Genomic DNA, 13,607 nt, shown 5'->3' with positions numbered 1-13,607 from the left:
ATAGTAGTTATATCCTTGTGCATAGGGGCAGTATTATAGTAGTTATATTCTTGTACATAGGGGCAGTATTATAGTAGTTATATTCTTGTACATAGGGGTAGTATTATAGTAGTTATATTCTTGTACATAGGAGCAGTATTATAGTAGTTATATTCTTGTACATAGGGGCAGTATTATAGTAGTTATATTCTTATACATAGGAGCAGTATTATAGCAGTTATATTCTTGTACATAGGAGCAGTATTATAGTAGTTATATTCTTGTACATAGGAGCAGTATTATAGCAGTTATATTCTTGTACACATGAGCAGTATTATAGTAGTTATATCCTTGTACATAGGGACAGTATTATAGTAGTTATATTCTTGTACATAGGAGCAGTATTATAGAAGTTATAATCTTGTACATAGGGGCAGTATTATAGTAGTTATATTCTTGTACATAGGAGCAGCATTATAGTAGTTATATTCTTGTACATAGTAGCAGTATTATAGTAGTTATATTCTTGTACATAGGGGCAGTAATTTAGTAGTTATATTCTTGTACATAGGGGCAGTATTATAGTAGATATATTCTTGTACATAGGGGCAGTATTATAGTAGTTATATCCTTGTGCATAGGGGCAGTATTATAGTAGTTATATTCTTGTACATAGGGGCAGTATTATAGTAGTTATATTCTTGTACATAGGAGCAGTATTATATTAGTTATATTCTTGAACATAGGAGCAGTATTATAGTAGTTATATTCTTATACATAGGGGGCAGTATTATAAAAGTTATATTCTTGTACATAGGAGCAGTTTTATAGTAGTTATATTATTTTACATAGGGGCAGTATTATAGTAGTTATATTCTTATACATAGGAGCAGTATTAAAGTAGTTATATTGTTGTACATAGGGGCAGTATTATAGTAGTTATATTCCTGATCATAGGAGCAGTATTATAGCAGTTATATTCTTGTACATCAGAGCAGTATTATAGTAGTTATAGTCTTGTACATAGGGGCAGTATTATAGTATGTATATTCTTGTACATAGGAGCAGTATTATAGTAGTTATATTCTTGTACAAAGGGGCACTATTATAGTAGTTATTTTTCTGATCATAGGAGCAGTATTATAGCAGTTATATACTTGTACATAGGGGCAGTATTATAGCAGTTATATTCTTGGACATAAGGTCAGTATTATAGTAGTTATATTCTTGTACATATGGGCAATATTATAGTAGTTATATTCTTTTACATAGGAGCAGTATTATAGCAGTTATATTCTTGTACATAGGGGCAGTATTATAGCAGTTATATTCCTGTACATAGGAGCAGTATTATAGTAGTTATATTCTTGTACATAGGAGCAGTATTATAGTAGTTATATTCCTGTACATAGGGGGTAGTATTATAGTAGTTATATTCTTGTACATAGGGGCAGTATTTTAGTAGTTATATTCTTGTACATAGGAGCAGTATTATAGCAGTTATATTCTCTTACATAAGGTCAGTATTATACTAGTTATATTCCTGGTCATAGGAGCAGTACCTCCTCTCTGCTACTAATAGTCATTCTGCGGCTCTGAATGATGTGGATGACGCATCCTTTATCATCCATATAGCGCGACGAAATCCCACTCCTGCGAAAGGACATAACCGACTTGTGCATGCTCACTGTGATATACCACAATGCTGCTCACAATAGGGCAGAGCAAAGTTCGCCTACGTTAGCTGGTTATGTCTTTTCACAGGCGCAAAATTTCATCATCCACATCAGTCAAACCAGAAGGACGGCGATAAGCAATGAAGAGGAAAGACAGATGCCTGAGCATTGACACTCATTGGACCGGACCGTCCGGATTTACATACAGGATGGGAGCAGTTTAAAAGTATTTTTGGGGTTATACAGGGGGAATTATGAGATAATATACAAGTCTGTGGAATGCAGCGCAGGCTCTGATAAAAGTTTTAACATTTGTTCATGCACTAAAAAATTATTGAATTAATCATACGTGGCCTATTCATTGAGTTTCTTTCTCTCTCTACTTGAACTTGTTGGATCCAATATCCTCTCTTGTAGGAGGTGTTTGCCAGGATTTGATCAGACACATCAGGCCATGTCCTATAGAGTGAATACACAGGCCGATACATGATTCTCCACGAAGTGTTATGTGAGAACTACAATAATATTACCTGTCAAATAAGACAAATCAAACCTGTGTAAAAGGTCTCTCTGTGGAGTAGAAGGTGTACGTTTCTTACTGTTGCACTGATTATACCTACTGTAGAAAAATTGGGGATTCGTGTCTACTGGGGTTTCCCGTAAAATCCAAGTTTTAGCAATATGGATAGGATCAATGTATCAATGCCTATGCCATGCCCATTTTAGTAGGCCACATATTGGATCAAAAATCTGAAAGATTGAGGAGGTCAAGCATCAAAGAAATTTTTATTTAGGGTCTTAATTCATACTTGTAATTTTTTTTGCTGGCTGTTTGCTCTGACTGCTGGAATTTTCTGCCATAGTCAAGGCCATTCCACCTTGATTCCTACCTATTTTATGGCTTCTACACATCTTGGTAACATTTCCAGGATACTTGAAACATTCCAGAAATAACTAATTTCCTGGAGGTTTCGATTAGTTTAGGTCGGTCCCGGACAAGTTGACAACTTTTTACTGGAGTCCAAGAGGTTTTGCCTTTGTCCAAGAGACAAATGTTCTAGGAGAATTGGCAAGTGGGGCTTAATTTGGACAAACAGATTATGGTAGCCAATCTACTTCTACTCTTAGTACATATACCCTGTGCAAACTGCTCACAGATTTTGTTCTTGGTGGAGTTTTAACTCAAGACCCCTGCGCTTCAAGGCAACAGCCATAGAGCAACCCAATAAAAATGGGCAATAGTCAACTAGGCATATTTCGTTAACCTCATGGTGTTTACACTTAAATCCATGTTCATTAGAGCCTTCTGTGGACCACAGAAAAAAAAACAGTTAGTGGTATCGAATGTCATCAACTATGTCCAGATCTTAAGGGTTATCGTTGGACCGGGTCGAATAAGTGTCTGAGTGAAGCCAATGTGGTGGTGACAAAGTCAAAAGTCTTCTTCCACATCCATTAACATTGAAATCTGTAGAGAGGAGGTGCTACTGCCATGTAAGTAAGAACTAATGATTAGCTTGAGCTCACAGGAGTTTTTCACAGAAGCTTTTTTGTTGTTAGGAGCCATGTCGTAACTACTAATTACCACAATAAAGATTTGTAATTGTAAGGATTTCCCAACAGATTTTAGAAGAAGTATTGCTCTCACAATCTCTTAACCTTTCTTCTGTGTCGTAAATTCACAGGTCACACCCTGTGTAACAACTTGTTAATCTAACACATGAGTAATAGCAGCTTTTTTAACGTCAGATACATGTGTACAAGTCAGGGTTATAAATATAAGAGAGGAGCCTATGGAGAACTTCAATAATTGGAGGTTTCACACTTCACATGTTTAAAGGGTAAAAATAACCTTAATATTACTTCTTTTCTTTTAGAGCTTGAAGACCTACTAATTTGATTATAATTGTAAGATAATTAATAAAAAAAAACCTATTGGATTTTATGGTAGAGTAAACTTGGCATGCTCTGTGATATGTGCAGAGGTGACTGCACAGAGAGGGAGAGGAGGAAGGAGGAGCTAAGCTGTTCCCATCGTCTGTTGTTAGTGGAGTAATTTTACTATTTTTAATGTACACAGCCCAATCTTAAAAGCCTAATGGAAGGTCATAAAGGGGTATTCAAATTGGGAAGCAATATTGCCATTTTTCACTGTATAGGTGAAAAATGATAGATCGGTTGGGGTCGTCACCAGTCACTAATCATACATTTTCTGTCTTAATAGTTCGGAGGTTGAGAATGAGCTCTACTACTCTATTCACAAGACATAGAACTGCTGGCAGATATTATTGTACTTAGATATCTTTACCAGTGTTCCATTGTCAGTAAATAGAGAGAAGGCGTATGCTCAACCACAAATCCATTTCGGGCTCTGTGTTCTATCAGATCCCCAACGATCTACCAATCAGCCTTATCTGGTAGAAAAATTAAAATTAATGGTGACTCTTTATCACTGGTATACCCCTTTAGTGATGAAAATTCCCTCTATATTCCATTTTTTTGTTTGCTATGTGTATTGTGACCTAGATCATTTCCACCATTATGTAATATCAGCCTTAAGATTGAAGAATGATGCCTAATTAATATGTTCTCTTCTAGGATCTACCATCAGAGTGGCTGGTTGTGCCTCGGAGAGCATGGAAAAATCTCAAGGAGCAGCTGCCTTCCGTGGATGTTCAGTCTCTGTGCATAGGATGGAGAACAGAAATAATGTGAAGCCCCTGAGACAAAATGCCCTTCTTCCACCATTCCTAGCTATGCTCATCATCCTATCAATATACTTACACTAAGGACATCGATTGGTGATGTTGACGTATTTGATTCCTCATTGTTTCTGGTCTCAAATAATTCATTTATCACATGCTTTATAAAGGACCTAAAAAATGAAAAATTCACATTCCGTCATTTTGTAGGACCATATCTCCAAAGCTTAGTCTTCTTAGACCTAGACACAACCACCAATGGGGGATTGGGTGTTTTATAAGCCAATCTACCAGTTTGGCAATTGAGAAGCCAATTAATACAATGTTTGTAACTTTTTGGACAGTCGGGTCCTTGTCATTTTGTAAGACCATTTCTCCAAACCTTAGTCTTCTTAGACCTAGACACAACCACCAATGGGGGGATTGGGAGGTTTATAAGTCAATCTACCAGTATGGTCATCGAGAAGCCAATTAATACAATTTTTGTAACTTTTTGGACACTTGGTCCTTGTTCAAAGCAAAGTATGTATGTACTGATCGGAACCTACTCCATATATTTGCCACTTAAGCGGGACACTGAAAATATAATGTGAAAGATTAATATTTAATATATATGTTTCCTGCACTGCTTTTTCATTAAAAAGACTAATCATGAATGCAGAATCAATGGACTTTGGTTACTAATGTCATAAATTGTAACAGTAATTTTATTTTGTCTGTGCGCTTTCTACCACCCGGGTGAGCCAGGAAATGGTGAGAAAACCACTTTAAAGGGAATGTATCACCTATATTATTAGAAAAGTTAAAATCACGCAGTGAAACTAAATATATTTTTGCAATCTTTTTTTTTTAATTGTATTTTTTTTATTGATTTATTGTTATTTTTTATTTCTGTTCTTGATTATAGGATGGCCGTCTCCGCTGTTGGCAATAGCATTTAGGGTTATGCTTTACAGCAGCCACATGGACCATAGATGGCAATAGCTGTACATGTTCATTGACTTCTGTGGGAGGGCTCTGTGGGTATACTCTGTGACATAGAACAACAAAGAACCGGACCCATGAAAATAGCAGGCAAGAGATCCATATATAAAAACAGAATTTTATTAATGATCAATAAAGATAATAAGGAGTACAAACCAGACGATAATCATACACAAAATACCCATTGAATTTAGTGTCTAGTATAGGAAAATAAAGCGGCCATAAGAAAAAGGTATAAATGGAAAAAAGTATTAGGAGTGAATCGGGTGTAGAGTTGCCAATGGCATCCTCTAACAATTCTGCACCTATAGACACAACATAAGGGGGCCAAGATAAGCCCCACAGAAGGCAAAGATGTAAAGCTAAATAAATAAATGCAAGGCCACAATACGTTAAGCAAATGGGACCGCAAAGTAACTGTAGGTGGATAGAAAAGGTGTTTCCCCTCACCCCGACGCGCATTTCACCCTGTGACAAGAACACAACTCATCGATGGTGACATCACATTATGAAAAATGGATCCTATGTTATAAAGGTGCTTCTCACAAAATTAGAATATCATCAAAAAGTTAATTTATTTCAGTTCTTCAATACAAAAAGTGAAACTCACTTACTATATAGAGTCATTACAAACAGAATGATCTATTTCACGTGTTTATTTCTGTTAATGTGGATGATTATGGCTTACAGCCAATGAAAACCCAAAAATCATTATCTCAGTAAATTAGAATACTTTATAACACCAGCTCTGAAATGTTGGTCTACTGAAATGTATGTTCAGTTAATGCACTCAATACTTGGGGCTCCTTTTGCATCAATTATTGCATCAATGCGGCGTGGCATGGAGGCGATCAGCCTGTGGCACTGCTGAGGGGTTACAGAAGCCCAGGTAGCTTTGAAAGCAGCCTTCAGCTCGTCTGCACTGTTGGGTCTGGTGTCTCTCCTCTTGACAATACCCCATAGATTCTCTGGTGCACGCTCTGTATACATAAATTACATTACATCCTGTATTATACGCCAGAGCTGCACTCACTATCCTGCTGATGCAGTCACTGTGTATGAGTCGCCCTGCCAGGGCCGTGGGGTATTCGGTACCGGGTCCTGCGGTTCACAGGGGGATGTCACGGTGGCGACCCGTTCCCTGGCCCTGGGCGCCCATGTAAAAGGGCAAAGGCCTTTAAAGGGAAAAACGTTTATGTTAGTGATGCCACCTGTGGTATTCGGTCAGTGGGGACCGACGCTGCTTTAAGGTGTCCTCTTGGGTGATGTTATGGCAGCTAGATGGTATAACTTCCCACAGGTGAAGTGTATCCCCAGGGCTCCCGGTGTGTAGATGGTGAATGGCGCAGTAAAGAATGAGGACACAAGGTTGCAGTCTCTTTACCTTGTTTACTGTCGACTTCAGGCAGCCACAGTCCAGGGCACCAGATCACAGGGCAGGCAGGGTCCGACCGGCTTGGAGGCAAGTTAGGAGTCCCCTTATCCAGGTGGAAATCAAAGCCTTCTTCTAGCGCCATGGTGTTGTAGTCCCTTACTGTCTATGGTTTCACATAAGGCCCTCACAGGTGTTCTCTTGCTCTCTCTGTTCCCCATATAGGATAGGACATGACCCGTATGACTGGTGACTTGAGGTGGTTTATAGGGACTCTAGCACGCCCCAGCCTCTATGGGTGTCACCGTGCCTCCTGGGTACTAAGGCGGACAGGTAACGTGGAGTTCAGCTGTCCTGCCGGTCTCTGATGTAAGTCGTGGAGGGCCTTATGATCCTTGGTGTTCCGGCTACCGGTTTCTGTGCCTCAGAAGGAGGCAGCCTGCTCGGGGCTGGTCTCCCCCTGGTATCCTCTCCTGTGCTTTGCTCTCCTGCACATTTACTGCAATGTGTTCGGCTTTCTGAATGTCTCTTTCCAGGAACTGCTGCACTGCGGCTACACAGCTCCGTAAACCCTCTTCTGCCTCAGACTGATCCAGTCTGTTTCCTGGCAAGAACTCACTGACTTTCCCTACAGACTACCATAAATATGGGGAGTCATCTAGTAAATAGGATCAAAAGCTACCCCTCGCGGCCTGGAGTGTGAATGTGTTGCATGCTTGTGTTACCTGGTTGCAGTTATCCCTTCTTGCCTTCAAGTGTAAAATAACTCTCCCCATGAGGAAAGCAATGCCACTGTGATGACCAGGACCCTGGGGCGCCACATGTACATACATTATATTACTGATCCTGAGTTACATCCTGTATTATACCCCAGAGCTGCACTCACTATTCTGCTGGTGCAGTCACTGTTTACATACATTACATTACTGATCTTGAGTTACATCCTGTCTTATACCCCAGAGTTGCACTCACTGTTCTGCTGGTGCAGTAACTGTGTACATACATTACATTACTGATCCTGAGTTACATCCTGTATTATACTCCAGAGCTGCTCTCACTATTCTGCTGGTGCAGTCACTGTGTACATGCATTACATTACTGATCCTTAGTTACATCCTGTATTATACCCCAGAGCTGCACTCACTATTCTGCTGGTGCAGTCTCTGTGAATATACATTACATTACTGATCCTGAGTTACATCCTGTCTTATACCCCAGAGCTGCACTCACTGTTCTGCTGGTGCAGTAACTGTGTACATACATTACATTACTGATCCTGAGTTACATCCTGTATTATACTCCAGAGCTGCTCTCACTATTCTGCTGGTGCAGTCACTGTGTACATGCATTACATTACTGATCCTTAGTTACATCCTGTATTATACCCCAGAGCTGCACTCACTATTCTGCTGGTGCAGTCTCTGTGAATATACATTACATTACTGATCCTGAGTTACATCCTGTCTTATACCCAAGAGCTGCACTCACTATTCTGCTGGTGCAGTCACTGTGTACATACATTTCATTACTGATCCTGAGTTACATCCTGTATTATACCCCAGAGCTGCACTCACTATTCTGCTGGTGCAGTCACTGTGTACATACAGTACATTACTGATCCTGAGTTACATCCTGTATTATACCCCAGAGCTGCACTCACTATTCTGCTGGTTCAGTCACTGTGTGCATACATTACATTACTGATCCTGAGTTACATCCTGTATTATACCCCAGAGCTGCACTCACTATTCTGCTGGTGCAGTCACTGTGTATATACATTACATTACTGATCCTGTAGTTATCCAGAGTTGTATACATCCTGTATTTTTCACCTGAGCTATATTCATAATTCTGCAGCACAATATCTCTCAGTGGTGCTGCCTCCTTAGTGTCTACGGATTTCAGCTTTGGGAGTTGTCTTCTTTTCTGCAGTAATCCCATATTCTTCTGATGTAGATCTGCCCCGTTGCATTACAGGTGCTCAGAGGAGCTCTTGGAAGGTTTCTGATGATAAAGGTGGTGATTTTGTTTTATTAATTAATCTAAATAAGTCAATGTCAGACAGCTTTCCAGGAACAGGTGCAATGAATCATGGAGGACAAGTTCAGACTTATTTTATCAGAGAGCTTTATGACTGTGTCCGTCGTGGATCCTCACATCTGCAGCCGCTCGTTCTCAGCAGAGATCGCGTGATCCAGTCTGTCTACGGCTCTGCGCCTCTGCGAGTAAAAGTCATGAGTCACGTGGGAATAACACAGGTCACAATTATTAAAAGGAGCATCGTAAAATGAATCAATTTGGTGGGATTTGAACCTTAGACCCCAGTAATACAAAGTTTCAGTTCTAGCCTCTGAGCCATCACATATGGCTAGCTGCTGATCCACAAGGCAGCCCGCTAGTGATGAGCGAGTGTGTTCAGAAGGTGTTAATTGAGCACGCTCGTGTCCTAATCGAGTATTTTTGACATGCTCGAAAAACATTCTCAAGACTCCACTGCTGTTCGACAGCCGCAACACATGCAGGAATTCCCTAACAAACAGGCAATCCCCGCATTTGTTTTCTGCTGTCGAACAGCCGTGAGACATGCAGCCGCAGGCACTCGAGCATTTCTTTTGAGTGCGCCAAAAGTATTCTCTTAGGACACTCGGATTATCTGATCACTCTGGCTTATCCCTACTGCCCAGTGATCCACCATGAAACAGCAGCTAGGCAGAGAGTATCACTCATTGTAAGCTTAGATACAGCTCCTCATGAAAGGATATACATTGTACGCTATGAAACTGTGTACCTCACTATAGTATCACATTTGATGGGCTTAGATACAGCAACTCATCAAATATCAATTGAATACACATCTCAGACCAGGGGCGTAACGATTGTAGAGTGTGAAATTGTGGAGGAGACCTAATGACTCCAGCACATATACAGCTGAAATGCATTATGGTGCAGCGACCCCGTGAGTCCGTACATAGCTATGTATGCCACCGGCCAATGACAGACCAGCAGCAGACGTCAGTGAATCAGTTGTTATTATTATTATTATTATTATTATTATTATTACTAGATGGCAGCCCGATTCTAAAGAATCGGGAGTCTAGAATCCATATATACTTTATTTATTCAAATGTAAGAATAATACAATTAATAAATAATAGTAAGAAAGAACAAAAAATGGCTGCACTCACCAGCTCTTGACAATTCTTGACAGTACAGCACATTTCTGATTGGTCGCTCGCGGCAGGCGGCAACCAATCAGAAAAGTGCCGCGCACCACGAAGGCATATATCTTTGTCCACCCTGAGCGGGTGTAGGACGCTGGTGACGTCACTTATCTCCGGACATTATCTCCGGACAAAGCCACGGAAGTTGGCACAAATTGCCGGAAGTAGTATTCTAGGCAATTATATATTAGATTTGAATGTTATCAGTGTTTACCTTTGAACGTTTATATTGTATTGTCCTGTCATCAGCCATGTGTACGATTATCGGCCGAAAGCCTCTGTGGAACCAATAATCACCCCATGTAAAGGTATCTTTATAAGTTAAAGATTCAGAATACTATGACTTTTATCATATTCTGAACAGTCAAGTTTTTTATGAACCGTTAAGGTTTTCTGGTTGAAGTAAAAAAAACTCTGAGTGTTTACAGTTTGAAACCATAAAATGTTGAAAAATTATGTCATTCTTGAGTATATCACTCAATGGTGCTCATAAACGTGTCAAATTTGATGTATAATATACTTTAATATACGTTACTTTAATCTTTAATATACTTAAGAACAGGGCCCCAGACATCACACAGGGGGTCTGAAACACCGCACAGTGGTCCAAAGTATCGCTGTGCTCTGCCTGGGGCCCCATATGCTGCCTGGGGCCCCTGTGCTCTGCCTGGGGCCCCATATGCTGCCTGGGGCCCCTGTGCTCTGCCTGGGGCCCCTGTGCTCTGCCTGGGGCCCCATGTTCTGCCTGGGGCCCCTGTGCTCTGCCTGGGGCCACTGTGCTCTGCCTGGGGCCCCATATGCTGCCTGGGGCCCCTGTGCTCTGCCTGCGGCCCCATATGCTGCCTGGGGCCCCTGTGCTCTGCCTGGGGCCCCATAGGCTGTCTGGGGCCCCTGTGCTCTACCTGGGACCACTGTGCTCTGCCTGGGGCCCCATATGCTGCCTGGCGCCCCTGTGCTCTGCCTGGGGCCCCTGTGCTCTGCCTGGGGCCCCATGTTCTGCCTGGGGCCACTGTGCTCTGCCTGGGGCCCCATAGGCTGCCTGGGGCACCTGTGCTCTGCCTGGGACCACTGTGCTCTGCCTGGGGCCCCATATGCTGCCTGGGGCCCCTGTGCTCTTCCTGGGGCCACTGTGCTCTGCCTGGGGCCCCATATGCTGCCTGGGGCCCCTGTGCTCTGCCTGGGGCCCCATGTTCTGCCTGGGGCCCCTGTGCTCTGCCTGGGGCCACTGTGCTCTGCCTGGGGCCCCATGTTCTGCCTGGGGCCACTGTGCTCTGCCTGGGGCCCCATAAGCTGCCTGGGGCCCCTGTGCTCTGCCTGGGACCACTGTGCTCTGCCTGGGGCCCCATATGCTGCCTGGGGCCCCTGTGCTCTGCCTGGGGCCACTGTGCTCTGCCTGGGGCCCCATATGCTGCCTGGGGCCACTGTGCTCTGCCTGGGGCCCCATATGCTGCCTGGGGCCCCTGTGCTCTGCCTGGGGCCCCATATGCTGCCTGGGGCCCCTGTGCTCTGCCTGGGGCCCCTGTGCTCTGCCTGGGGCCCCATGTTCTGCCTGGGGCCCCTGTGCTCTGCCTGGGGCCCCATATGCTGCCTGGGCCCCTGTGCTCTGCCTGGGGCCCCATATGCTGCCTGGGGCCCCTATGCTCTGCCTGAGGCCCCTGTGCTCTGCCTGGGGCTCCTGTGCTGTGCCTGGGGCCCCTGTGCTCTGCCTGGGGCCCCATGTTCTGCCTGGGGCCCCTGTGCTCTGCCTGGGGCCACTGTGCTCTGCCTGGGGCCCCATATGCTGCCTGGGGCCCCTGTGCTCTGCCTGGGGCCACTGTACTCTGCCTGGGGCCCCATAGGCTGCCTGGGGCCCCTGTGCTCTGCCTGGGACCACTGTGCTCTGCCTGGGGGCCCATATGCTGCCTGGGGCCCCTGTGCTCTGCCTGAGGCCACTGTGCTCTGCCTGGGGCCCCATATGCTGCCTGGGGCCCCTGTGCTCTGCCTGGGTGTAGGACACTGGTGACGTCACTTATCTCCGGACAGTAGCTCCGGACATTAGCTCCGGACATTAGCTCCGGACATTAGCTCCGGACATTAGCTCCGGACAAAGCCACGGAAGTTGGCACAAATTGCAGGAAGTAGTATTCTAGGCAATTATATATTAGATGGGCATTTCCTGAAGGAAATACATGGTGCTTGAACAGCGCTACCAGCTTTACAGCAGCACTTTTCACACATGGGACTGGGGGGCGTGCTTACTTTTGCACCCGGGGGCGGGGGCGCGCTTACTTTTGCGCCCGGGGGCGCACTTACTTTTGCACCCGGAGGCGCACTTACTTTTGCACCCGGGGGCGCACTTACTTTTGCACCCGGGGGCGCACTTACTTTTGCACCCGGGGGCGCACTTACTTTTGCACCCGGGGGCGCACTTACTTTTGCACCCGGGGGCGCACTTACTTTTGCACCCGGGGGCGCACTTACTTTTGCACCCGGGGGCGCACTTACTTTTGGGGCCGCACTTACTTTTGGTGGGCGGGGCTCCTCGGCCTCCGATTTGGTTGGTGGGGCCCCTCGTCCTCCGATTTGGTGGGTGGGGACCCTCGGCCTCCGATTTGGTGGGCGGGGACCCTCGGCCTCCGATTTGGTGGGCGGGGACCCTCGACCTCCGATTTGGTGGGCGGGGACCCTCGGCCTCCGATTTGGTGGGTGGGGACCCTCAGCCTCCGATTTGGTGGGCGGGGACCCTCGGCCTCCGATTTGGTGGGCGGGGACCCTCGGCCTCCGATTTGGTGGGTGGGGCCCCTCGGCCTCCGATGTGGTGGGCGGGGCCCCTCGGCCTCCGCTTTGGTGGGCGGGGCCGGGCCCCTCGGCCTCCGCTTTGGTGGGCGGGGCCGCTCGGCCTTCGATTTGGTGGGCGGGGACCCTCGGCCTCCGATTTGGTGGGCGGGGACCCCTGGCCTCCGATTTGGTGGGCGGGGCCCCTCGGCCTCCGATTTGGTGGGCGGGGCCCATCGGCCTCCGATGTGGTGGGCGGGGACCCCTGGCCTCCGATTTGGTGGGCGGGGCCCCTCGGCCTCTGATTTGGTGGGCGGGGACCCTCGGCCTCCTATTTGGTGGGCGGGGACCCTCGGCCTCCAATTTGGTGGGCGGGGCCCCTCGGCCTCCAATTTGGTGGGCGGGGACCCTCGGCCTCCGATTTGGTGGGCAGGGACCCTCGGCCTCCGATTTGGTGGGCGGGGACTCTCGGCCTCCGATTTGGTGGACGGGGACCCTCGGCCTCCGATTTGGTGGGCGGGGTCCCTTTGCCTCCGATTTGGTGTGCGGGGACCCTCGGCCTCCGCTTTGGTGGGCAGGGGCCCCTCGGCCTTCGATTTGGTGGGCGGGGCCCCTCGGCCTCCGATTTGGTTGGTGGGGCCCCTCGGCCTCCGATTTGGTGGGCGGGGACCCTCGGCCTCCGATTTGGTGGGCGGGGACCCTCGGCCTCCAATTTGGTGGGCGGGGACCCTCGGCCTCCGATTTGGTGGGCGGGGACCCTCGGCCTCCGATTTGGTGGGCGGGGACCCTCGGCCTCCGATTTGGTGGGCGGGGACCCTCGGCCTCCGATTTGGTGGGTGGGGACCCTCGGCCTCCGATTTGGTGGGCGGGGCCCCTCGGCCTCCGATGTGGTGGTCGGGGCCCCTCGGCCTCCGCTTTG

The 13,607-nt window shown here is 46.4% G+C and overlaps 2 protein-coding genes across 2 annotated transcripts in view; one reads left to right on the top strand and one right to left on the bottom strand.

Moving 5' to 3' along the window:
- The window catches only part of LOC143770460 (phospholipase A2 inhibitor and Ly6/PLAUR domain-containing protein-like), a 163,912-nt gene extending 158,892 nt beyond the window's left edge, over positions 1–5,020 (top strand). Inside the window, exon 5 of the mRNA XM_077260098.1 lies at positions 4,254–5,020. Within this exon, the coding sequence (XP_077116213.1) occupies positions 4,254–4,444 (191 nt within the window). The 3' untranslated portion in view covers positions 4,445–5,020. The remainder of the gene's footprint in view (positions 1–4,253) is intronic.
- The window catches only part of LOC143770461 (phospholipase A2 inhibitor NAI-like), a 299,420-nt gene that overhangs the window by 248,054 nt on the left and 37,759 nt on the right, over positions 1–13,607 (bottom strand). The window lies entirely within an intron of this gene.

Source organism: Ranitomeya variabilis, chromosome 4 (assembly GCF_051348905.1).
Source record: "Ranitomeya variabilis isolate aRanVar5 chromosome 4, aRanVar5.hap1, whole genome shotgun sequence".
Lineage (NCBI taxonomy): Eukaryota > Metazoa > Chordata > Amphibia > Anura > Dendrobatidae > Ranitomeya > Ranitomeya variabilis.
This window is presented reverse-complemented; position numbering and strand designations above follow the sequence as displayed.